General features: G+C 35.6%; 1 protein-coding gene across 1 annotated transcript in view; it reads left to right on the plus strand.

Annotated features, from left to right (window-relative positions):
* CCDC73 (coiled-coil domain containing 73) overlaps positions 1–23836 on the plus strand; it is a 126553-nt gene that overhangs the window by 94906 nt on the left and 7811 nt on the right. The window contains exons 12-14 of the mRNA XM_019456078.2: positions 8180–8290; positions 12480–12614; positions 22174–22351. Coding sequence (XP_019311623.2) covers positions 8180–8290; positions 12480–12614; positions 22174–22351 — 424 coding nt within the window. The remainder of the gene's footprint in view (positions 1–8179; positions 8291–12479; positions 12615–22173; positions 22352–23836) is intronic.

Consider the following 23836-nt stretch of genomic DNA (forward strand, 5'->3'; position numbering starts at 1 on the left):
ATGGGTTTAGGTAGAACTGGCCCTGTTATCACAGCAATCACACCATCATCTTATTTCCATATTTAAAAAAAAAATGGAGAGAGGAAGAAATTATGGTCACTGATGTTTTGGGAATAACAGTTCCATAAGAGAGGCTTTTCTATTACATCCCTAGTTGGGAGGGGTCATACATTTCCCCTAATAAGCTAAGTGAAGGAGTCTATGTGAAAATCATGTAAAGATTGGGGTACAAAAAGGGGAAAGTGCCATCTTGTTTTGTGGATGGATGCTTGAGATGCTGTAAAAACTTGAAGGTTCACTCTGGTGTTGGCAGTAGAATAAAATGTGATAAGTTCATGTGGAAGAACTGGCATATGTTTTTTGAAGTTTGGAATTATACCAAGAGCATATAGACTAGTGCACAGTTATGTTCCAGAAATTTCAAGGAGGAAAGTTTTTGAAGTGATCTTACCAATGGGGTTTGAAGTGTATTATGCTTGTTCCAATACTGTATGGCCCAGTAAGGGTGCAGAAGAGAGACATTTGGTGGTTTCTTGGTTCCACATGAAGGAACATGGAGGTTAGTGGAAGGGCAGAAATTGCTCTGTGTCCCCCTGGCCAAGTGATTGGATGTCTAAGTCAAGAGAAGGAGGTGAGGACATGTTCCACTGGGGTGGCCAGTGGAAGATATTTGTGTTCCTCTGAAGGAAATCTTGGAAATGAAGGTAAAGCTGAACATTTTTCAAGAAAACTACAATCACAGGGTACCTGGGTGGCTCAGTCAGTTGGGCATCTGACTCGATTTGGGCTCAGGTCATGATCTCACGGTTTGTGGGTTCCAGCCCTGTGCAGAACCTACTTGGGATTCTCTCTCTCTCTCTCTCTCTCTCTCTCTCTCTCTCTCTCTCTCTCTCTCATTCTCTCTCTCTCTGCCCCTCCTCTCTCTCTCTCTCTCTCTTAAAAATAAGCTTAAAAAAAAAAAAAGAGAAAACTACAATCACTTCCCATGGAAAGACCACCATCAGCAGAGGCCAAGGCCAACTTCCTGGGTATATAAGCAGTGCAGTTGCATAGGGATCCATACTCAGAAGGGCTTTTTGCTTCAGGTTTAATGTTCTGTGTTCACTGTCTTGAAATTTTCATCTTTAAATTTATGTTTTGTAAATTAAGTCTGATGGGAAAATGGAGCATGCACTGGAGTCTTGGAGCGTCAGCTCAGGCTTTGCTGTGTCTCCTACTGCCTCTCAGGATGAATTTTTGGCTGCTGGTTCTGCCATACTTTGGTATGCTAGGCCCTGCCTGGCCTCATCCTCTCTGCTTCTGTTCCACCACTGTTGTGGTCACGTTCCTGGGGAGAGGTTTGTGTTCTACTGTTGCTATTTATGTTTGGTGGAGGGCTAAATATAGCAGGGAGGGTCTGGGTCCATTGCATATGTCTGCAGCATCATCTGTCTCAGGTTGGCAATACCTTGGCACATTAGGTAGGTGACTTGGCAGGGGGTGAGTCCTCAATCCAGGTACTGAGATGTATCCCTGCCTGGCATTTGCAATCTGTTGGGGGTTACCCATCTGCCATGAGTTGGGGCAGAGGTCCCATGGGACAGGAAGATTGACTTCCTCACCCCCAGCCAGGACATACATGGGTCCAGCAGCTTGCAGGAGGTAGAACCCAGTAGCTGGTGGATCTACTAGTGTTGAGTTGTATGGTGTGGCCCTCAGGCATCTGTGAGGATCTGAATTTGCCCTATGAGTACCCCTTTGCCCAGGGGCCCATGACATTAAATAGAAAGTAAAAAGCACGATGACATGATAAGCTCATAGGGAGAGAGAGAAAGGGGGAGTGGCCATGAAGGAAGGAAAAAGTTTTGTATTTTCGTATCTTCAATAGCACCTTTTCTGTGCTTTTTAAATTTTGCACTGGGCCCCACAAAGTATGTTGAATTCATCATCATTGACTGGAGCCAGACTTAACCTGAACAATGCCAGAGTTGTCTCCTCATCATTGATGTTCTATGACTAATTATGTAAAGAGAGTTTTGGCTTTTTTATTTCTCTTGCCTGCCCCTAATATTATAAAACTTAGACCTGGAGGGACGCCTGGGTGGCTCAGTCGGTTAAGCATCCAACTCTTAATTTTGGCTCAGGTCATGATCTCACAGTCATGAGATTGAGCCCCCTTGCAGGACTCTGAGCTGACAGCAGGGAGCCTGGTTGGGATTCTCTCTCTCTTTCTCTCTGCACCTCTCCCTCCTCAAAATAAATTAACTTAAAAACAAAAACAATTTAGACCTGGAAGAGAGAGAGGGAAGAGGTATGCCAGAGTCAAACTCCTCCTTCCTCGTAACCTCTTTACCTCTTCCAGTAAGACTAGTGAAAAATCTCTGAAAGTCCAGCTATAAGCAAGTATCCCCCACCTCCTTTACTTATCTACAGATAGATAGCTGGGACTTTCTCTAGTATTTTAAACCTTATCGCAAGAAACATGGGATAGAATTTACCCAAATTCTTTATGAGTAGCAGTTACCAGGACTGTTTTCTAGTCCATTTAGAGGAGTTGAAACAGATTTTTAGGATGAACAAAATATTAGTAATCAGCCAATCCAATCATTTCATTTCATGATGAACTAGAGGTCCGGAAAGTGTAAGCAATATAGTTCAAGGCTTCTTAATTAGTGGCAATCTTCAATTTAAATTTTTGTCCGAGTTCTGCTCCAGCACTATCTCTACATTACATTGTTAATGTATTCTTCCTAGATCAATGAGAGCTGCCACTTTTGTTAGATCAGTTATTTGAAAACTACAACTTTTAAATTGCTGTTCATGAGTTCTAAATGCAATGTTTTTGTGTTGCTTAATTTTGTTGGGTGTGAAGTGTATATGTATGTGTGTGTGTGTGTGTGTGTGTGTGTGTGTGTGTATAAGAAACATGTGAATATATACTAATATATTTTTATATATATACACTGAATTAATCATGACCTTAACTATAGTTCCAAGATCTTTTAACTATAAGTGCTAATATCTTAGATAATCCAGGTGCCTCTCTCTGTAACTAGTACCATTATTATTTGAGCCTTGATAGTATGTAGAGAAACTAGATGTCGTACAGAAATTTCATGCAAAGTATTGGTAAGAACAGGATAGAATTGTCAGCTTTTTATTTTTATAAGTAACAATATTAAAAATAAACACCATCTACCATCACTTTCATTTTATAAAAAAGAATATTTTTACACCACATATTAAGGATATGATCTCAGAATAAAGATCATCTTTTATAGGAAAAGACATTTGATGATTTATAAAGACTTTTTTTTTTTTTTTTTTTTTTTTTTTTGCCATAAACTAGTGACATTTTGTCATGGGTCAGTACTTGTTTGCAGACTGGTGTTGGAGAACCACTGATATATAGTATAACAAAATATTAATGTTGAACTGTTGCTGCAGATTATGCTGCATAGATATCTCAAGTGTTTTCTCAAGGAGCATTCTAATTCCACCTGTATTAAAAGGGATCATTACTCTTCATAATGGCCTACTGTTTTTCAGTGCTCTGCAATCATGCTGTCATCTGTCTCATTTTTTAATAGTAGTTTGGAGCATAGAGACCTGAATTCCCATGATAGACAATATTTCCTACTATAATTTAATCATAGTTTAGTCTAGATATGAGTCTAGTTATACTGCTATAGGCCTAGCGTTAACAAGAATAGTTTACTTAGTTTGCTCCTATAGTCGTAGTATTAACCAGAATAAGTTACTTAGTTTTTGGTATAGTAAAATATTAACAGATGGTTTATTTTGACTTTCCACAATATCGAGTTTTTCAAAATGTTTTTCAGATTTGTTAATCCAGGTGCAAATAATAACAAATAATTTTCTGAAAGAGTAAATTCCATGAGAACAGTAACATTTTCATGCATTTAGCATAAGAGCTAAAAGAGTATCTGGCACAGAGTAGGAGCTCATTAAATTTTATTAAATTAATGAATGATTAACAGTGAATAAATTCAGAATCTTTGTAAGTTCAGATATTGCCAGATCCAGGCTTCTGGTTAAACATGTTGAATTGAACCCACACATTCACTTCTATTTCCTTCTAAAACTGAAATAAAATGACAGTAAATCCACAAGGACAAGTATATAAGGAAACAATAAAAATTAAGGTTTGAAAGTTGGAACCAGGGGCGCCTGGGTGGCTCAGTCGGTTAAGCGGCCGACTTCAGCTCAGGTCATGATCTCGCGGTCCATGAGTTCGAGCCCCGTGTCAGGCTCTGTGCTGACAGCTCAGAGCCTGGAGCCTGTTTCAGATTCTGTGTCTCCCTCTCTCTGACCCTCCCCCGTTCATGCTCTGTGTCTCTCTGTCTCAAAAATAAATAAACGTTAAAAAAAAAAATTTAAACAGAAAGTTGGAACCAGATGGAAAATTTGTAATTTACCTAGCAAAGGAAAGAAAGTAGAAACCCAAGGCAAAGGTGCAAAAATGCTAAGGAATTGCAAGCATCGTGTGCCTCTAGAAACTGGTGTGCACCCGAAGCCAAAGGCTTCTATATAAGAAGCTAGAAGCTATCATACCTCCAAATTCTCTTTCCTACCTTGCCCAAAAAGGCACTGCCTGTCTCCTGCTTGACAGAAGATTGGAGATTTACACTGGAGAGTTTGAGGGACAACAGGTTGGGAAATCCAGTGGTTTGCTGGTGACCGCTTATAGTAGGGATTGCTGGTTGTCAGAGCTGTTGTCATTTGTGAGCTGCTTGTTAAACTAATGGTAGTTTTGAATCTGCCCGTGGTGGGAATATTTAAAAGTGCCAAATGCTGTACCAATATGCTACTGAGACTGTTATATTGAGAACAGAGTGGGAAGTCTAAATACTGATATCTGAGCCCTCCCTGCTCTGTTTCCCCATTTAGAGGACAGCTAGCCTTATCACTTCCAGGCAGGAGAATGGAAGATTCCTTTCTTGGGAAACTAACTTGCTCAAGAGAAAAGACTGTAGCTACTGCAGTTAAGCTCTCCCAGTGAACTAGCTCGGCCAGATCAACCTACAGTGAAGCCCATCATTTGGCAAAACTTTCAACCAGCTTTTTAGTACTTCATTCTTTTTTTTTTTTTTTTTTTAATTTTTTTTTAACGTTTATTTATTTTTGAGACAGAGACAGAGCATGAACGGGGGAGGTCACAGAGAGAGGGAGACACAGAATCTGAAACAGGCTCCAGGCTCTGAGCTGTCAGCACAGAGCCCGATGCGGGGCTCGAACCCACGGACCGTGAGATCATGACCTAAGCTGAAGTCGGACGCCCAACCGACCAAGCCACCCAGGCGCCCCAGTACTTCATTCTTAATACGAACATGCAGTTAAGGATCACTAGGCATAGTGAAGAAAGTCTCCACCATGCAAATCAGACAAAACAAACAGGGAGATGGAAAAAAAAGAAAACAAAACAAAAGAAAAAAACTTGGAGAAACTAAGAAAATTTACTCAGTAAAGAGAAATATATTTGTTAATCCACAAAACAAGAATTAGGAGTCTATAAAGAAACACTGATAGAATAAAAGAGAACCCTTAAAATAAATATTTTAGGAGACATAAAAAGTATAGTGCAAAGTTTGGAGGATAATATTGAGATAATCTTCTAGAAAGTAGAACCAAAAGACAAGAAGATGGAAAACAGGAAGGAAAGAATATTAGGGGTTCAGTCCCTGAGATTTAGTGAGTTTGAGAGAGAACAGAGAAAATGAAGAAGGGATGACCAAAGAAGTAATTACTAGAATGTAATCTAGAACTGAAGAATTTGAGTTTGTTTTGCTCAACACCAATACCTATCATTATGAAATTGAATACACACTTAAAAGATTCTAAAACTCTTTGTGGAAAAAAGAAGTAGATCATATACAAAGGATTAAGACTAGGAATGGCAACATAATGACTTTGGACTTCTCACTGGCGGTGCTGAAAGATAGAAGATAATAGAACCATGTCTTCAGTGGTTGGAGAGAAATTGATTTCTAAAAGCAGAATTGTACTGTATTCAGCCAAACAAATCACTATGTATTGGTAGAATAAAGATATTTTCAGACATTTAAGTCCTCAACAAAAGAAGCATCCTGTATCTCCCTTATCAAGAAGTAATGGAAAATTTCTTTACCAAGACAAGAGAATAAACCAGGAAAGAGGAAACAATAGGATCTAGGAAACTGGAGACCCATCCCAGAAGAGAGAAGGAAATCCTCAGTGATCACCTGATCAGTGTAGTGGACTGAAAGAGCAATAGGTCCAAATTGTAATGAAAGAATGGAAAGTCTCCAAAGAGTGGAAACCGAGAAAATATCTGATATAGGTAGTTTCTTTTAGATGAGGGTATGGGTCGGGACAAGAAATGATTGACATATGTAATACACTGTTTTAAGAACATAATGCTCTTGGTCATTTATTATTATTAGGATAGATACTGTAGTATCTCCTCTCACATCTCTTCTAAACTTTGATTTGTATATCTTCTAAAATATCACTTTCTTCAAGTGCCCAGTGATCCTTAACTACATATTCATATTAAGAATGAAGTATTAAAAAGCTGGTTGAAAGTTATCAATATAGATACTGTATTTGTCAGAATGTTAAAATAGTAAGCATCTATTAAATATATGCATTGTAAATATTCAGAAACTGTTCTATTATTATGTTCCATGTAAATTAAGAGGAACACATGACTTCTATAAAAATATTTACATTATCGGGGCTCCTGGGTGGCTCAGTCGGTTAAATGTCTGACTGGCTCAGGTCATGATCTCACCGTTTGTGACTTAGAACCCTGTATCGGGCTTTCCGCTGTCAGCACAGAGCCCATTTCAGATCCTCTGTACTCTCCTCTCTGCCCCTCCCCTGCATATAGGCACACACTCTCTTTCTCTCTGTCTCAAAAATAAAAAATAAACCTTTAAAAATATATATATTTACAGTAGCCTGAGGTAGAGGCAGTCAAAATAGGTATTCATTGAAAGTTATTAAAGTGCAGTTATGCTCTTTATGTGCTAAAGGAGAATTTTGATGTTTAAACTGTAAAATGCTTTTTATTAGCTATTTCCATAATTTTGCATAATAATGTCATTGTGTATTGATACTCTAGATGCAACTGAGAACAGGTGGATACCATTTAAATAGAATACTGTGAAGCCTTTAAAATGAGATAGATCTGTACTTTATGGCATGGAAAGTAAGCAAGAAATATTCATTTTTTAAGAAAAAACAGATTGCAGAAGAACACAGTATGTATGGTATGGTCTCATCTGTATTTGAAAAGACATATATTATGTACTAGTATGCTTAGAGACAACTTCTGGAAGGCAACGCAAAAAACTGCTGGAGTGGTTACCTCTGGGGAGGAGAATTGGAGAGCTGATAGAGGAATACTTTACCTTTTCTTTCTATATGCTTTGTGTGGCTTGAAATGTTTACTTTGAACATACATAGCTTTCCTAATGATAAATAAACTTAAAAATTCCAGATGTATTAGACATGTAGGTAGAGTTCTTAACTATTTTTTTTTAACAGAAGTTTACTTGGATTATCAGCAGACATTGAAGAAACCTAATAATATTGGTGACAATAATTTAATACGTTTCAAATCCTTGTCTTAGAAAACAGTATTTTTTAGTCTTAAAGGTTTTTTTGGAGGGGGTGTAGTGATTATATTAATGTTAATTTATGAAGTAATGAGTTCATATGGTAAATATTGAAGCTGTACTAAAAATGTGTTAATTTTAAATTAAAAATTAAAATTGTATTTAAGGGTTTTTTAGCTAGTTAATTTCTAAAATAAATAGATATGGAAAAAATGTTCTGTGGTAGTTAAAATTTTGTAGTAGAGTTGGGCTGGATTATGCTACATTTCATATTTTTCAGTGCTGTACTTTATATTACTTTTTCAGTACATTAAAACTTATGCAGTGAAACTGAATAATGGCAATGTTTTTATACCCTTTTATAGCCATTTCTTTTTCATAACCTCCCCCTATTTCCTGTTAACTAAACTATAAGCACCTTTCTGTTAATTTATGAAAATTATTGTTGAGATAGCACATTATCACTGATCTGTATGGCACTTTCAGCATGTTAGAAGCAAAGGTCCAAGCAACATAAAACACATCAAAATTCATTAATGTGGTATTGATTATTTTTTGGATAATTAATTTTATTGCAGACCCTTGAAAGAGATAATGAGCTGCAAAGGGAGAAGGTAAAAGAAAATGAAGAAAAGTTCCTTAATCTTCAAAATGAGCATGAGAAAGCACTGGGAACTTGGAAAAAGCATGTAGGTTTATTAAATAGTAAAATATTAAAATATTTTAAATAGTTGTAGACATTTAAAATAACTATTAAATACTAAGAAAATATTGCAAAAATCATATAGGAATAAAATCAGACACATGTTCTTCTTGCACTTGTATTTCCAAGAAGTGAATGCTGTTGAAAAGCTAAATTTAATAAAATTTCCTGTAATGCTTTCATGCCTGAAAAACCACACATATACATGTGTGTATATTTATATATATATAAATATTGATATATATAATTTGACTTCCCATATGTGACAGAGAAAAATTAATTACCTTTTCATAAAATAATTGCATAGTATTTTAGTAAATTATTAAAATAATTATATAGGTACTATTATTAGTAGCAGTTTTGTTGAGATGTATTAAAACCATGTTTAGAACGTGTACAGTATTTGAGTTCTATAGTATTAACATTTTATCATAAAGAATTGATATGTTATAAACATAGATATTTCCTTAAACCACATCCATTTATTTTACACTAAATTTTCATTTTAGTAAAGTAGATAATAAAAGTATGAAATGGTATAAATTAAAATTGTAAAATATAAAGGTTCACTTTAAATATTGGTGGGCCCCAAAACTGATGATTCTATTTTAATATGTATTTTCATTTCCATTCAATTCTTTCAAAAGAATTCACACAATAGAAAGTCATGATGAGTTTATGGAAACTATATTTTGGGAAAGAAAGATTATGTTTTGTACTATTATACTAATTACACTATACTTTTCTAATACTATAATAATGTAATATATTTTATACTAATATATATATATATATATCTATATATATATATCTATATATATATCTGAGTACCAGGTTGATAAACATTTTATAGATTTTGATATAAATTGTTATATAAGTAACTCTTGATTTTTCAATTCATTTGCAGCTAACATGTTCTCTTAATTTGTATTTTGGAGAGATCAAGTCTTCACTGATGAATTTAATAAGGTTTATCCAAATCTCAAAAAGTATTTGTAGTTAGTTGTATCAGAATACTAAAAAATGCTTGCTCTCTGTACAAGTAAAGTTTACTGTTAAGCAAGAAGCATAGTAACATTCATTTTAGCTTAAGCGAATTCACATTTCATCTTAACACTTCCTTATTATTCCTGATGTTTAGAAACCTTGGAAATGATACCGTTGGGATAAGGAAAACTGTAAAGTGAAAAGAGAATATACTTAACTATGTCAACCACACCCCTCCCCCCGCAAAAAGATTAGTTGCCCTAAGAAAATAAGACATTCCTTTTCCCTGAAACTATAACCATGCCCTTCTCACAGGGAAAAATCAATTGAATTCCAAAAAATAAGCAGTTTCAATAAGGTGAGGCCTCCATCTGTAAATTTGTATAAAATTGGTTTTGTCTTAAGATTCTTTAGTTTCTACAATCATTTCACTTCCATATGCTTTAGTACTAAACAAAACATAGTTAAATAAGAAAAAGCTGCTATGGTTCTATATAAGAGTTTTCTTGAGTGGGAGGTCAGATCTACTCTTTAATTGTATTTCTATCTCTTTGTAAGTTTTTCACCATTCTTGAGTGAAGGACAGTGCAGGTGTTGCTAGAGGATTGTATCAAGATGGGTTTTTAAAAACTTAAAAAGATACTGGCAAAAATAAGATGGAATCATATAAACTGCTATTTCCACCCCTCTCCAAAACAACAACAGTAAAAGAAATACCGTACAAATAAAACTTTGTGACTATTATTAGATAGTACAGTTAAAATTCATTGAAATTTATAAAGAACATGTTGTATGCATCTGTTTGCATTTGACTAGTTATATAGTTAATGGATATACATAGACAAAAGACAATTAATGAGGTTGTTCAGAAAATACTTAGTGGAAGGGGTTGGTTATAAAAGGAATTCAATTCACAACATTTGTTGAGCATCTACTGTGTTAGGTACCATTCCAGGTACTGGATTTTCAGAAATGCCCAAAATAAATTTAGATTAATAAAGAGCTCACACTCTAAAAGGGACAGATAACTATGAAATTAACCACAGTAACATGGAGTAGTTTAAGTAGTATTAACAAATTACTGTGAAAGTACAAAATAAATCATATCACTTAGCTAGGTTGGAGAAAGTTTTAGAGAAAAGATGACACCTAGAGTTTGGCCTGGAAAGATAAATAGGGTTTCACCACACAATATGTGTCCATTTCCTACACTTCTCTTTCCATCCTGCTGGCATTCCACTTAGTAAAGAATGGGAAAAATCATGGAGGTGTGAAACTGTATCTTCAAGGGTGATGAGTAATCTGATTTGAATAAAGCATAGGATATGTGAAATGTGACATTGGAAAATAGGTTGAGATCATCTTTCAAAAGGCTCCTTACTAAGGAGGTTGAATTTTGTAAGTAAAGGGAAGCCATTGAGAATATTAAAGCAGAGAAGCGACATAGATCTTTTAGGAAAATAACTCTTGCAACAGAATGGAAGATGGCTTTATGGAAAGAGGCCAGTAAGAGGAACACTGTAAATAATCTAACCTTGAGCCTATGATGGTGTCAGTGAGGACAACAGTAGTGAGAACAGAGAAGAGGAGTAGATGCGAAAAGCATTTAAAAGTGGAATTGGCAGAGTTAAGTGACATTTTACATACAAGTATTAGAAGGGGAAAGGAGTCAAACATGACTCTGTGATTAGTATAACTAGTAGAATGATAATGTCATTGACATAAGGAAGGTGGAAGGAGAAGAAGATTTGTAGATGAAAATGAGTTTAATTTGGAAGCTGCTGAATTTATACTGCCTGCAGGACATCTAGCCTGAAATGCATACCATGCATTTAGAAAACTTGAATCTAAGGAGAGGGGTTGGGAGATGAGATACAGACTTAAGATTTATTAGCATGAAGATGAAATTTGAAGGTATGGTTCTAATCATCTATGGAAGGAGTGGAGGACTTGTGACGAATCCTATGGAAGAAAGAGTAGGGTGGGTGTGTGTTGGGGCAGGGCGGGACGGGGAGCCTGGTAAGAACAGTGAGCAACGTTGGAGGAAAGAGGAAGAATAGTACCATGAAAACAAAAGAGGCTGTTCCAAGAACAAGTAGGCAACGTAGTCCTGCTACAGAGCTGTTAAATGGTATGAAACTTGGGAAAAATCCTTTTGCTAATTTGCAGGTGATATCTGCTAGCGGGGGCTGGGGGGAGGGATCTATAGACCAATGAGGATAGAAGTCAGGTTGTTAAGGAGTATGGGAGGTTAGAATTTGAAAGTAGCAAGTGTGGATTTTTATTTTAAGAAGTGAGAGAGACAGTAAATGGGTCAAGGATAAAAATAAATTAGGAATGTGAGAAGAGCATATTTGTGGGCTGAGGAGAACATGCTGGCATATTGGGAAGGATTGTAAATAAGCAGCAGAGAGGAGATTAGTGCTGGAGGTAGGCTCTGAGGGAGATTGGAAAGGATGGGATAAAGAACTCATGGAGAGTTGAGCCTTGGAAGAGAAGTACCTTGCACAGATAGATTTTTAAAAGGTTAACAGATGAGACGAAGGGAAAGTAATAGGTGAGTTCATGTCTGTTAGCTTCTGTAGGGACTCAGTGGCACTTACTTTGTCTTATATTTGAGGTTCCCATGAAAGAGTATTCCCCCAAGAAAAAGATTATGACATTTTAAATAGCTAGTGAAAGCCCAGTTTATAGATGTAAATATTAGGCTGAAGTGTCAGTTATTGTTGTACTAATGCTCAGTACTCTTCAGTAGAGTTAAAATCTGCATGTCTAATTTGCAACAATAAAATAAAACTTCGAAAAAGCAATAAAGGCATAACTTTTATAGAGCTTTTATGATTAAGAATAATACTTTTTCATTTGTAACAAGAGGTAGTTTAATATAGTAGTTAAGAATACAAACCCTAGATTTAGCTTTGGGTTTGGATCCTGACTATATCCACTTGATCTAGGCAAATTACTTAAACATCTATGAGCTTTACATTTCTCACCTGTAAATTGGGGATTTTTATAAGTATAAAATTATGTTTATTAAGTACTCAGCACAATTCAATAAATGGTAGCTCTTGATATTAATTACTTTTGTCATCTTTTTTATTTTTTACTTTTTCCAAAAACTTGTGTTAATAAAACATTCTCATATAAAACACACTTATACAACTATTTTTGGTTAAATTTTATATTAGGTTGAAGAACTTATTGGAGAAATTAATGAGATTAAAAATGAGTTATCATCACTTAAAGAAACTCATATTAAGTTACAAGAACATTACAATGAATTACGTCATCAGAAGAAGTTTGAGGAAAACGAGAACTTTCAGGTAAAATTCAAGTGTTTTGTGGTTACAAAACTGAAAGAAATTAGGACCATCACTGATGGTTTTCTTCCTGCTTTATATTTTAAGTGTCTCAAATTTTAAAATAGTATAAGCATGTGGTCTATAATACATTTTCAGTTAATTTTTGTGTACAGTATGACATAAGGATTGAGGGTCATTTTTTTGGACATGGATTTCCAGTTCCAACATGTACATTTTTTGAAAAGACATTTTTTTTCTCTCATTTTACATTGGTATGTTCTTTGAAAGTTAATTGATCTAATATATGTATAGATCTATTTCTGAATGCCTTATTATGTTCCATTGATTATATGTTCATCATTAAGTCAATATGCAACCCTGCCTTTGTTAGTATAGCTTTGTAAGAAGTTTTAAAATGTGGTAGTGCAAATCCTTCAATTTTTTTTTTTTCAAAATTGTTTTGGCTCTTCTGAGTTCTTTGCTTTCCATATAATTTTTAGAATCAGTTTGTCATTTTCTAAAAAACAAGTCTGTGGGACTTTGTATTGTGTTGAATCTATAGATTAATTTGTGAAAAATTGACATCTTAACTATTGAGTCCTCCAATTCATGAACATGGCATATGTTTATATTTATTTAGACATTCTTTAATACCCCGCAGGAATGCTTTGTCATTTTCATTGTGTAGATCTTTAAAATGTTTGGTGAAATTTATCCCTGAATAATTCATGTTCTAGGATCCTATTATAAACAGTATTTTAAAAATTAATTTTCTAATTGTTTCTTGCTAGTATATAGAAGTAAAATTTGATTTTTGTGCATTGACCTTGTATCCTATTACCTTTTAAATTTATTGTAATGGTAGTTACAATAAACCCAAACCTAATTTTTGGGTTTTCTGCGTACATTATGTCATCTGTGAATTTAAGGATATTTTTTTCTTTCCTTCTGCTTTGTATGAATTTTATTTTTTTCTCAATTTATTGCAGTAGTTAAGACCTTCTAGTACAATGTAGAATAAAAGTGGTGACAGTGGGGGTGCCTCGGTGACTCAGCCCATTAAGCGTCCAGCTCTTGATTTTGGCTCAGGTTTGTGGGATTGAGCCCTGTGTTGGGCTCTGTGCTGACAGCTTGGAGCCCACTTGGGATTCTCTCTCTCCCTCTCTCTCTGCCCCTCCCCAACTCATGCATGTGCTCTCTCTCTCTCTCTTCTTCTCTCTCTCAAAATAAGTAACACTAAAAAAAAAAAAAAAGTCATGACAGTGGACTTGCTTTATCTCAGATGGAGAATTTTTAGTCTTTCACCATTTCATATAATGTTAGCTATAGGTTTTTTGTACGTGTTCTTTATCTGATTGAGGAAGTTTCCTTTTCTTCCTAGTTTGCTGAGTTTTTATAATGAATCAGTATTAAATTTTGAGAAATGCTTTTTCTGTATCTGTTGAGATAATCATATTTTTTCTTTATTCTGTCAATATGTTAATATTAACCAATTAATTATATTAATTGATTTCCAAAGTTAAAATAACCTTGCATTCCTGGGCCACCTGGTTGGCTCAGTCAGTTAAGCATTCCACTTCAGCTCAGGTCATGATCTCACTGTTCGTAAGTTCAAGCCCCTCATCAGGGTCTGTGCTGACAGCTCAAAGCCTAGAGCCTGCTTCAGATTCTGTGTCTCCCTCCCTCATATGCTTTCCTGAAATATGTATTATATTTTTATATATGGCTGGATGTGATTTGCTAATGGTATATTAAGGATTTTGCATTGATTAGGAATACTGATTTGTATATTTTGCTTATTTTTTCTTTGTATTCTTTTGGTCTGGTTTTTGTATTAGAGTAATGCTGGCTTCATGAGCTAGAATGTGTTCTCTCCTCCTGAAAGAGTATTGTGTAGAATTGGTTTTATTTCTTTACTAAATATTAGATAGAATTTGTTGGTTTGCTCCAGACTTCACGTTGATATTTCCTTGTGATGTTTTTTTGCTGTGTATTCTTTTGCTGTAGTAAGTCTTAGTCATTAGTACAATTGTAGCAGGATTGTCACACAGAGAGTTGTGACACTGAGGCTTTTCTTTCCAGGAAGCAACTTTATTCGTGTGGGCACCTCTCAGTTTGGTTCATTCCCAAAGAACTGAGCCTTGAACGCCAAGTGGCATAGTTTTTTATATATTTTTACTTCTTTGTCTCCCATATATGGTCACACATTAACATGTAGTCTGATTAAGTGGTGTTAGGTTACAAGGTCGTGAGGGATATTGTCATGTATGCATACCTTGAGGTCTTTCTTTTTTTCTTTCTTTTTTCTTTCTTTTCTTTCTTTCTTTCTTCCTTTCTCTCTCTTCTTTCTTTTCTCTCTTTTCTTTCTTTCTTTCTTCTCCCTCCCCTTCCCTCTCCTTTCCTTTCCTTAGGGAGGAGACCCTACTACACAACTGTATACTGAGTCCTGTGAGTCTTCCTAGCAAATCATGGAACCTGGGGGTAGTCTTGGAGACTTACAACACAATCATTTTTGGTAATTTTTGTCTTTCAAGGAACTTGTCCTTTTCATCTAAGTTGTCAAATTTATTGGCAAAGCGTTGCTCATAATATTCCTTTACTGTTCCCTTTCTCTATCAGATCTATACTGATGTCCTCTCTTTCATTTGTGTGTCCCACCTTTCCCTTCCTCCCATTCCATCTCCTCTTCTTCTTCCTCTCTCTCGTCAATTTAGCTAGACTCTCAGCTTTATTTGCCTTTCCAAAGAACCAGGTTTTGACTTCATTGATATCCGTCTCATGTTTGTTCATTTACTATTTCATTGGCTTTTGCTGTTAACTTTATTATGGAGCCTTACTTACATTCTACTTACTTTGGATTTGATGTGGTTTTTTCAGCTCTTTAACATGGACACTTAGATCATTGATTATTGGCCTTTCTTCTTTTCTAGTATCAGCATTTAAAGCTATAAACTATCCTCTAAACATTGTTACAGCTTTGTCCCACAAATTCTGATATGTAGTGGTTTCATTCTAACTTTTTTTAAGTTTATTGGTTTATTTTGAGAGAGACAAAGATAGCACAAGTGGGGGAGAGGCAGAGAGAGAGAGGGAGAGAGAGAATCCCAAGCAGGCTCTGGACTGCCAGCGCAGAACCCAATGCAGGGCTTGAACTCATGAAACCATGAGACCTCATGACCTGAGTTGAAACCAAGAGTCGGACACTTAACCACCCAGGTGCCCCTGTAGTGGTATCATTCTTATTCATATTTTAAAATTCCTTTTGTGAGGTCTTCCTTGATCCGTGGGAATGGGTATGAACCATGGTATGGGTATGACCTATAACTGTTGTTTAATTTTCAAGTATTTGAGAATGTTCCAAGTATCTTTCTGTTAATGTTTTCAAATATAATATAGTTGTAGTCAGAGAGCATTTTCTGTAAGACTTTTATCCTTTTCAATATAAATATATCCTTTTAAATATAAATATCCTTTTTCAAAAGACTTGTTAGCCAAGCATATTGCCTATCTTGGTGAATATTTCATGTGCTCTTGAAAAGAATGCATATTCTGTTATTTGTCAGTTGAATGTTTTATAAATGTCAGATCAGGCTGGTTGATGATGATGTTCAAGTCTTTTCTGTCCTGATCTTTTTTGTGTACTTCTATCAATTAGTGGGAGAAGACTATTGAAATCTTTGTGAATTTATCTTTCCATTTTTAGTACTGTCAGTTTTTACTTTGTGTGTTTTTAAGCTCTATTATTAGGTGTATATACATTTATGATTGTTATTTCTTGATTAACTGATCCATCTTTATCCTAGTAATATTTCTTATCTTGAAGTCTATTTTGTATAATATTAATGCAGCTGTTCCATCTTTTATGGGTAGTGTTTGCATTATATATCCTTTTCATCCTGTTACTTTTTCAGTGGGAATATTCATAATTTCTTTATGTTGAGTAATAACATGAGAAAGTCTGGGGTGCCTGAGTGGCTCAGTTGGTTAAGTGTCCGACTTCGGCTCAGTTCATGATCTCACAGTTTGTGAGTTTAAGCCCCACATCAGGCTCTGTGCTGACAGCTCAGAGCCTGGAGCCTGCTTCAGATTCTGTGTCTCCCTCTCTCTCTCTGCCCCTGCCCTGCTCACACTCTCTCTCAAAAAGTGAATAAACATTAAAAAAAAAAATCAACATGAGGAATTTTTATATTTTCTTTTTGAGAACTGTTTCATATATATATATATATATATATATTTATTGTGGTAAAATATACATAAAATTTACTAAAACTATATGTGTGCAGTTCAGTGGCATTAAGTTCATAAATAAATAGGCATGGGCATGGTTGTGTACTAATAAATTATATTTCCAAAAACAGTAGGCCAGATTTGGCCCACTGGCCATAGTTTGTCAACTACTTTTCTAGAGCTTAATTGAACATAGTCTGTTTTCAAAATTATGTTAAATTCTTTGGTTAGTAAGAAGTTTACAATACTGTATTCTCATTTTCTTTTACTCAGTCTTTGTGTTATTTTTATAATACACTTTTATGTATGTTATCAACTCCACCATATATTATTTTATTTAGTTTAATTTTATTTTTTTAATTAAAAAATTGTTTTTTCATGTTTATTTACTTTTGAGAAAGAGACAGAGACAGAATGCGAGTTGGGGAGGGGCAGAGAGAGAAGGAGATGCAGATTCTGAAGCAGCAGGCTCCAGGCTCTGACCTGTCAGCAGAGCCTGATGCGGGGCTTGAACTCACGGACCATGAGATCATGACCTGAGCCAAAGTCAGACGCTTAACCAACTGAGCCACCCAGGTGCCCCAATTTTTTTTTAATGTTTATTGTTGAGAGAGAGAGAGAGACAGAGTGTGAGCAGGGGAGGGGCAGAGAGAGAGAGAGACAGAATCTGAAGCAGGCTCCCAGCTCAGAGCTGTCAACACAGAGCCTGATGTGGGGCTTGAACCCATGAATAGTGAGATCATGACCTGAGCCAAAGTCAGATGCTTAACCGACTGAGCCACACAGCCCTGTTATTTCATTTTTAATTGTTAATTACCTGGTTAAGAAAATTAAGAATTAGAAAATGTCTTTTTGTTTTTTTTAATTAAGTAGGCTCCACGACCCTGAGAGATCAAGAGTCACTGCTTCACTAAGCCAGCCAGGCACCCAAAAAATCAGAGAAAATATCTTTTATATTCACTCATATTTGCCATTCCCGGCCCTCTTTATTCACTTCTGTAGATCCAGGTTTCTACCTGGTATCCTATTGCTTAAGTTTGAAGAACTTCCTTTAATTGTGTGTGTGTGTGTGTGTGTGTATGTGTCTGTTTGTGTGTGCGTGCACAGGTGCATCTGGGTGAGGAATTTTCACAGCTTTTGTCTGGAAAAATGTTTATTTCTCCTTAATCTTTAAAGGGTATTTTCACTGGATATAAAATTCTAGATGGACAATACTTTTCTTTCATTAATTTGAAGATGCTGTTGCACTATTTTCTTGCTTACGTTGCATCTGGCAAGAAGTCTACAGTTATTATATTCACATCCTCTTTGTGTTTTTGTTTTTTTTATCTCTGATGTAGTACCTTGGTTTGGTTATTTTGTTTGGGATTTGTGGAATGAATTCTTGAATCTGTAGATTTATAGTTTTCATTAAATTTAGAGGATTTTTGGTCATTACTTCAGATTTTTTTTCTGTCCCCTTCCTTTCCTTTCATGGGACTTCAACTACACATGTTAAACTAGCAGGATAAACATCCCACAGGTTACCAGGTACTGCACATCTTTTTGTCTTTTTTCTCTCACTTCTTCGATTGGGGTTTTCTATTTTTTCTGTGTCCTGAAGTCCAATTATCTTTTGTTCTATTTTGTTTAATCTGTTGTTAAGCCTATCCAGTGAGTTTTTATTTCAGATACTGTATATATCATCTCTAGAATTTCCACTTCTTTTGTGTGTGTGTGGGGGGGGGGGTATATATTTTTTATTATATTCATGTTGTTGTCCTTTAAATCCTTGAACATTTATAATAGTTTAAAATTTTGTTTGCTAAATCCATCATCTCTGTCATTTGTTTCTGTTGACATTTAAAATTACAACTCAGTGGCATTAATTACAAGTATAGAGTTGTGCAATCTTCACCATTTCCAGGATTTTATCATCATCCCAAACCAAAACTGTGTAACCATTAACCAGTGACTCCCAACTTCCCTCTCTCCCCAGCTCCTAATAACCTCTAGTTTACTTTCCAACTCTATGAATTTGCCTATTCTGTATATTTTATGTAAGTGTAATTGTGTAATACTTTTCCTTTTTGTCTGACTTATTTCACCTAGCATAAAGTTCTCAGAGTTGACCCGTGTTGCAGCATGTATTAGAACTTTATTCCTTTTACAGCAGAATAATATTCCCTTGTATGGATACACGATGTTTTGTTTATTCATTCATCTGTTAATGACACTTGGGTTTTCACCTTTTGGCTATTGTGAATAACACTCTTTTGAACACTGACGTACAACCATCTGAGTCTCTGTTTTCAGTTTTGGGGGGTATATATCTAGGAGTGGATTTGCTGAGTCATATGGCAATTCTATAATAAACATTTTGAGGAACTGCCTTGTTTTAACTCAAAGAGTGGATGTCTTTCTAAGTCAGTTGAAATTGACATATCACAGTTCCTGTGCCATAATTAATTTATACAGCCCTTTACTGTAGGACATCCTTGTACAAATTTTCTGTACTTTTGCAATTATTTCGTTAGGATAAATTTCCAGAAACAGTTTTGCTGGGTCAAAGAGCTTGTTTACTTATAGTTTTGACACATATTGCCTTCCAGAAAGATTATACCAATTTATACTCCCACCAACCACATATAAAAGTACCTGTGTACCCAAACTCGAATACTTTTATCAGTTAAAAAAAATTGTTTTTAATTTATTTGGGGAGGGGGGGAGAAGGGAGAGAGAGACAGAGAGACAGAAAGAGGATCCCAAGCAGGCTCAGCACTGACAGTGCAGAGCCCAATGCAGGGCTCAGACTCACAAACTGTCAGATCATGACCTAAGCCAAAATCAAGAGTCAGATGCTTAACCCACTGAGCAACCCAGGCGCCCTGTTACTTTTATCAGTTTTTATTTACATTTTTATTAAACATATTTTCATGTGTGTCAGTTACATTTGAGTTACTAGTGTATATATTCCCATTTACAAGTACACACAAAAAAACTTTTTGATCCTATGTCCATCTCTAAATACAAGTCTGTTTTCCCCTGTAGAGTCAAGTTTCTTCAAAGAGTGGTCTAAACTCATACCCTTTAGTTCCTTCCTTCCTATTTATTCATCCTTCAACATAGGGCAATCTGGCTTCACCCCTCCCACCCCATCCAATGGATGGACACTACTTCCAATGGACATTTTTCAGTCCTTTTGATAATACATTGATACGGTCTCCTTCTTGAATACCCGTTCTCCTTTTCTTCTACCATATTTTACTCCTCTATGTTTCTCCCTCTCAAGCTTCTCTTTAAAGTGGAAATAATATTCTTACCATTAATTAAGCAACCATGAGTTATATGCTTTATAAACAGAATTGAATTTATTCTCCTAACTACCATATTGTTTTTTGTCAATCTCCTTTGCTGATTTTTCCTGCAATGGTTTTCATTAGCATTTTATCCTATACCCTTTTTCCCCCTCAAAATATACTCTTATTAGTTTCATCAACTTGTACATCTTCTGTTGCCATCTGTCTATCCATGATTTTCAAATATACACTTCCAAGTAAATTTTCTTTCATAAACTCCAGATACATGTATCTAAATGTTCATTAGACTTCCCTACTTTAATATCTTCCTAACCCTTCAAACTCAGCAGGTTCAAACAACCCATGATATTTTCCTCCAAATCTGCTACTAACTCCTGTTTTCTAGCTGAGTAAATAACATCCATTCACCTATGGTGAATCTGAATTCTGTAACCTGAACTCTGTAAATCAATCTGGACTCTCCCTCTTATCATTCATCAAGTCCTATTGATTAGCTTGTATATACTTCTTGTATCTATTCAGTTCTTCATCTTTACTGCTATCACATGGACTGTGACACTATGACACTCTTCTGATGCATCTCTGTCTCATGTTGTCTCCCTTTAATTCAGTATTTTTCAGACTTCTATGCACAGCCTACTAGTGGTCATGGAAATTAGTGATTTGTGGCCAGTACTCTTTAAAAAATGAAATAAAGTGCATATGAAACATAATGCATCACATTAAGAGTAGACATTACTTGGTGTGCTTGCTGTTGTAAAACATTTATTTCTCATTGCAGGTTTTAATCAATGAGTTTGAAACATTATTCTTGATGCTGCAGCCAGAATGGTCTTTCCAGTCAGATGTTACTTGTCTAAAACCATTCAGTTGTCTTCCTAAAACTCCTCAGCACCCTATATTTGGCCCTTAATGACCTGGGCATAACATCCCAAGCCTCATTTCTCTCCATTCTCCCAGTGTCCAAGCTCTAGCTGAAGTAAATCATGAGTAGTTCCATGTAAAGACTATACTCTTGCTTGCTTTTAAGCATCTGTGTATGCCATGTTTTCCCTGGAGTGCCTTCTTATTCCCATCTACATTATTTCTTTTCCTATCTTCCCCACTGGATTGTGAGTTTTTTGAAGCTAGGGACTATGTTGTTCATCATTGTATCCCAAAGCCTAGTGCAGTGCTTCCATGGAACAAGTGCTGAATATACAGGGGGTTGAATTGATTCATTATTTTAAAGATGCATAAAAATACCAAACACTCAAAACAATTTGCTTGCCATGACTACTTTGCTTTTAATAAGAGTGGTTCTTTTATTATATATGTGAAATTTCATAATAATGTGGAATGCATGTTTGAAAACATCAAAGGGTCTCAATTTTGTTTAAATATGATAGACCATACAAAATGTAGTTAAAGTGATCTTGTTACAAAGAGTATTATTGGGGCGTCTGGGTGGCTCAGTCAGTTAAGTAAGTGTCTGACTTCAGCTCAGGTCATGATCTCTAAGGCTGGTGAGTTCAAGCCCTGCGTCACGCACTGTGCTGACAATTCAGAGCCTGGAGCCTGCTTTAGATTCTGTGTCTCCCTGTTTGCCCCTCCCCTGCTTTCTTGTGCTCCCGCACACGTGCTCTCTCTCTCAAAAATAAACATCAAAAAAAATTAAAAAGTAGTATATTAAACTTAGTAAAAAAAATAATTTGACTTATTTTATTTTTTTTCAACATTTTTTATTTATTATTTTTGGGACAGAGAGAGACAGAGCATGAACGGGGGAGGGGCAGAGAGAGAGGGAGACACAGAATCGGAAACAGGCTCCAAGCCATCAGCCCTGAGCCTGACGCGGGGCTCGAACTCACGGACCGCGAGATCGTGACCTGGCTGAAGTCGGACGCTTAACCGACTGCGCCACCCAGGCGCCCCTAATTTGACTTTTAAATAGAAATTGCTGAATGGTTGACTTGAAACAGATTCCACTTTTACCAGCAAAATTTGTTCAAATGTCTTATACTTTTTAACAATATGTTTTTTACATTAGAGGTATTTTTTCCATGTTACTTTAGAATCTTCCAGAAGTAAATACTAAAAACAGTGAAATGTCAATGGAAAAACCAGAAAATACTATCATACAGAAATGTAATTCTGGACAAGAAATAAAGACAGACACTATGAGTTTTTGTTCAGATACTAACTACAGAGAAGAGGAGAAGAAAGAAGACCCATTTATAGAAATAATAGAAGGTAACCTAACACATTGCTATTTTCTAATTTGATGTAGAGAGCCCCACCCCCACCTTTTCTCCTACAAATAAAGGATCTGTCAAAGTGCTGTGCTAGGCCATGTATGGAATTTAGGGGAACATCAGTTATATATAGTCTTTGAGGATCTTGTACTGTATCTGAAGAAATACTTTTTCATTTGTGTAGGTCTTAAGACAGGGTTCTTTTGAGATGTCATTTACAGTCAATATTTTGGGGGAAAATTACATTCCTGTCTTCCCTAATCACTTACTCCATGGCGTTTTGCATTATGGTTTCTGCCTTCACTGCCTTGGGGAGTGTGTTCTCTGGGCTACCCATAACCTTCTGATAATCAGACCTGGAACACTTTCCTTAGTTCAAAAGACCTTTCTGTAACCACTGAAGTAATTTACTAATTTGTCTGTCTTGAAAAAGAGTTGTTTAAAGACCATAAACTTATTGTATGAACATGTTCAAACCTAGGCTGAACAACCACTTGGTGGAGATGTTGTAGAGAGAATGAATGGACTAAAATCCTTCAAATCCTGAATTTTGTATTCTAGGTTGTTTTAACTATACAGAAAATTTAAAATCTATGGTTAAAACCCAGATGAATAAAATAAGTATTCTCAACATTTGCCCAAAAGTATCCAAAAATTTTTAAATACTTAGAAGGTAATGATCAAGTGACAACTGACAGTCTTGAAGAAATCAGCTAGCAATTCTGGATCGTAGATAGTGATAAAAAGAAAACCACAGGCCTAAAATGGAATCACTTGTATTAAGAACCCAATGTCAGCAAGCCTTCAGTACCTAAGCAAACTGTGGTTTCAACCCCCAGGAATATAACCTTTAACCAGTTAACCTGGAATTTCCTGGTCAGCAATAAGAAATCTGGTAGGCCCCTTTCCCATTAGGAGAGTGACTTTGCCTAAAACAATGGATTCTTTGGTAATAATTTTCTTTTTTCCACTCATTCTCTTTTAAAACCTTTCCTTTTCTATAGCTCAGTGGGGCTTCTATTTGCTAGGTGGAATGCTGATTGAATGGATCATTTAATGAAGCCAGTTAGATCTTCAGACTTCCTTGGTTAAATTTTTGTTTGACAGTAGTAATAGAAATTAGAGTCTAACTTGTTAGGATAAATTCATTTTTATCGACTCAGCTGTGTGTACATGGAATTGTACTGTATGCTCAAAAGGAAGTGTAATAGACTAGAGAACTAAAAACCATTTTGTAATATCCTCAACCTACTTGCCCCTTTTTAAACCAAAAATGCTTTTGTTGTTATGAAATAAAAATTTAATATGAGGAGAGCCGAAAATATTTAGCATGCTAAATATATGACAAAGATAACTCAACATTTAGGTAAAACTGGTGTTTTGTGTAATGGCCAATGAAATATTTAAGACTAAATATGTTTTTATAAAAATAGGTCATACATTTTGTCTTATAAAAGCAGGCTTTAGTGTGTAATATAAAAAT

This window comes from Panthera pardus, unplaced genomic scaffold, assembly GCF_024362965.1.
Source record: "Panthera pardus isolate Hobbes unplaced genomic scaffold, ASM2436296v1 HiC_scaffold_12, whole genome shotgun sequence".
NCBI lineage: Eukaryota > Metazoa > Chordata > Mammalia > Carnivora > Felidae > Panthera > Panthera pardus.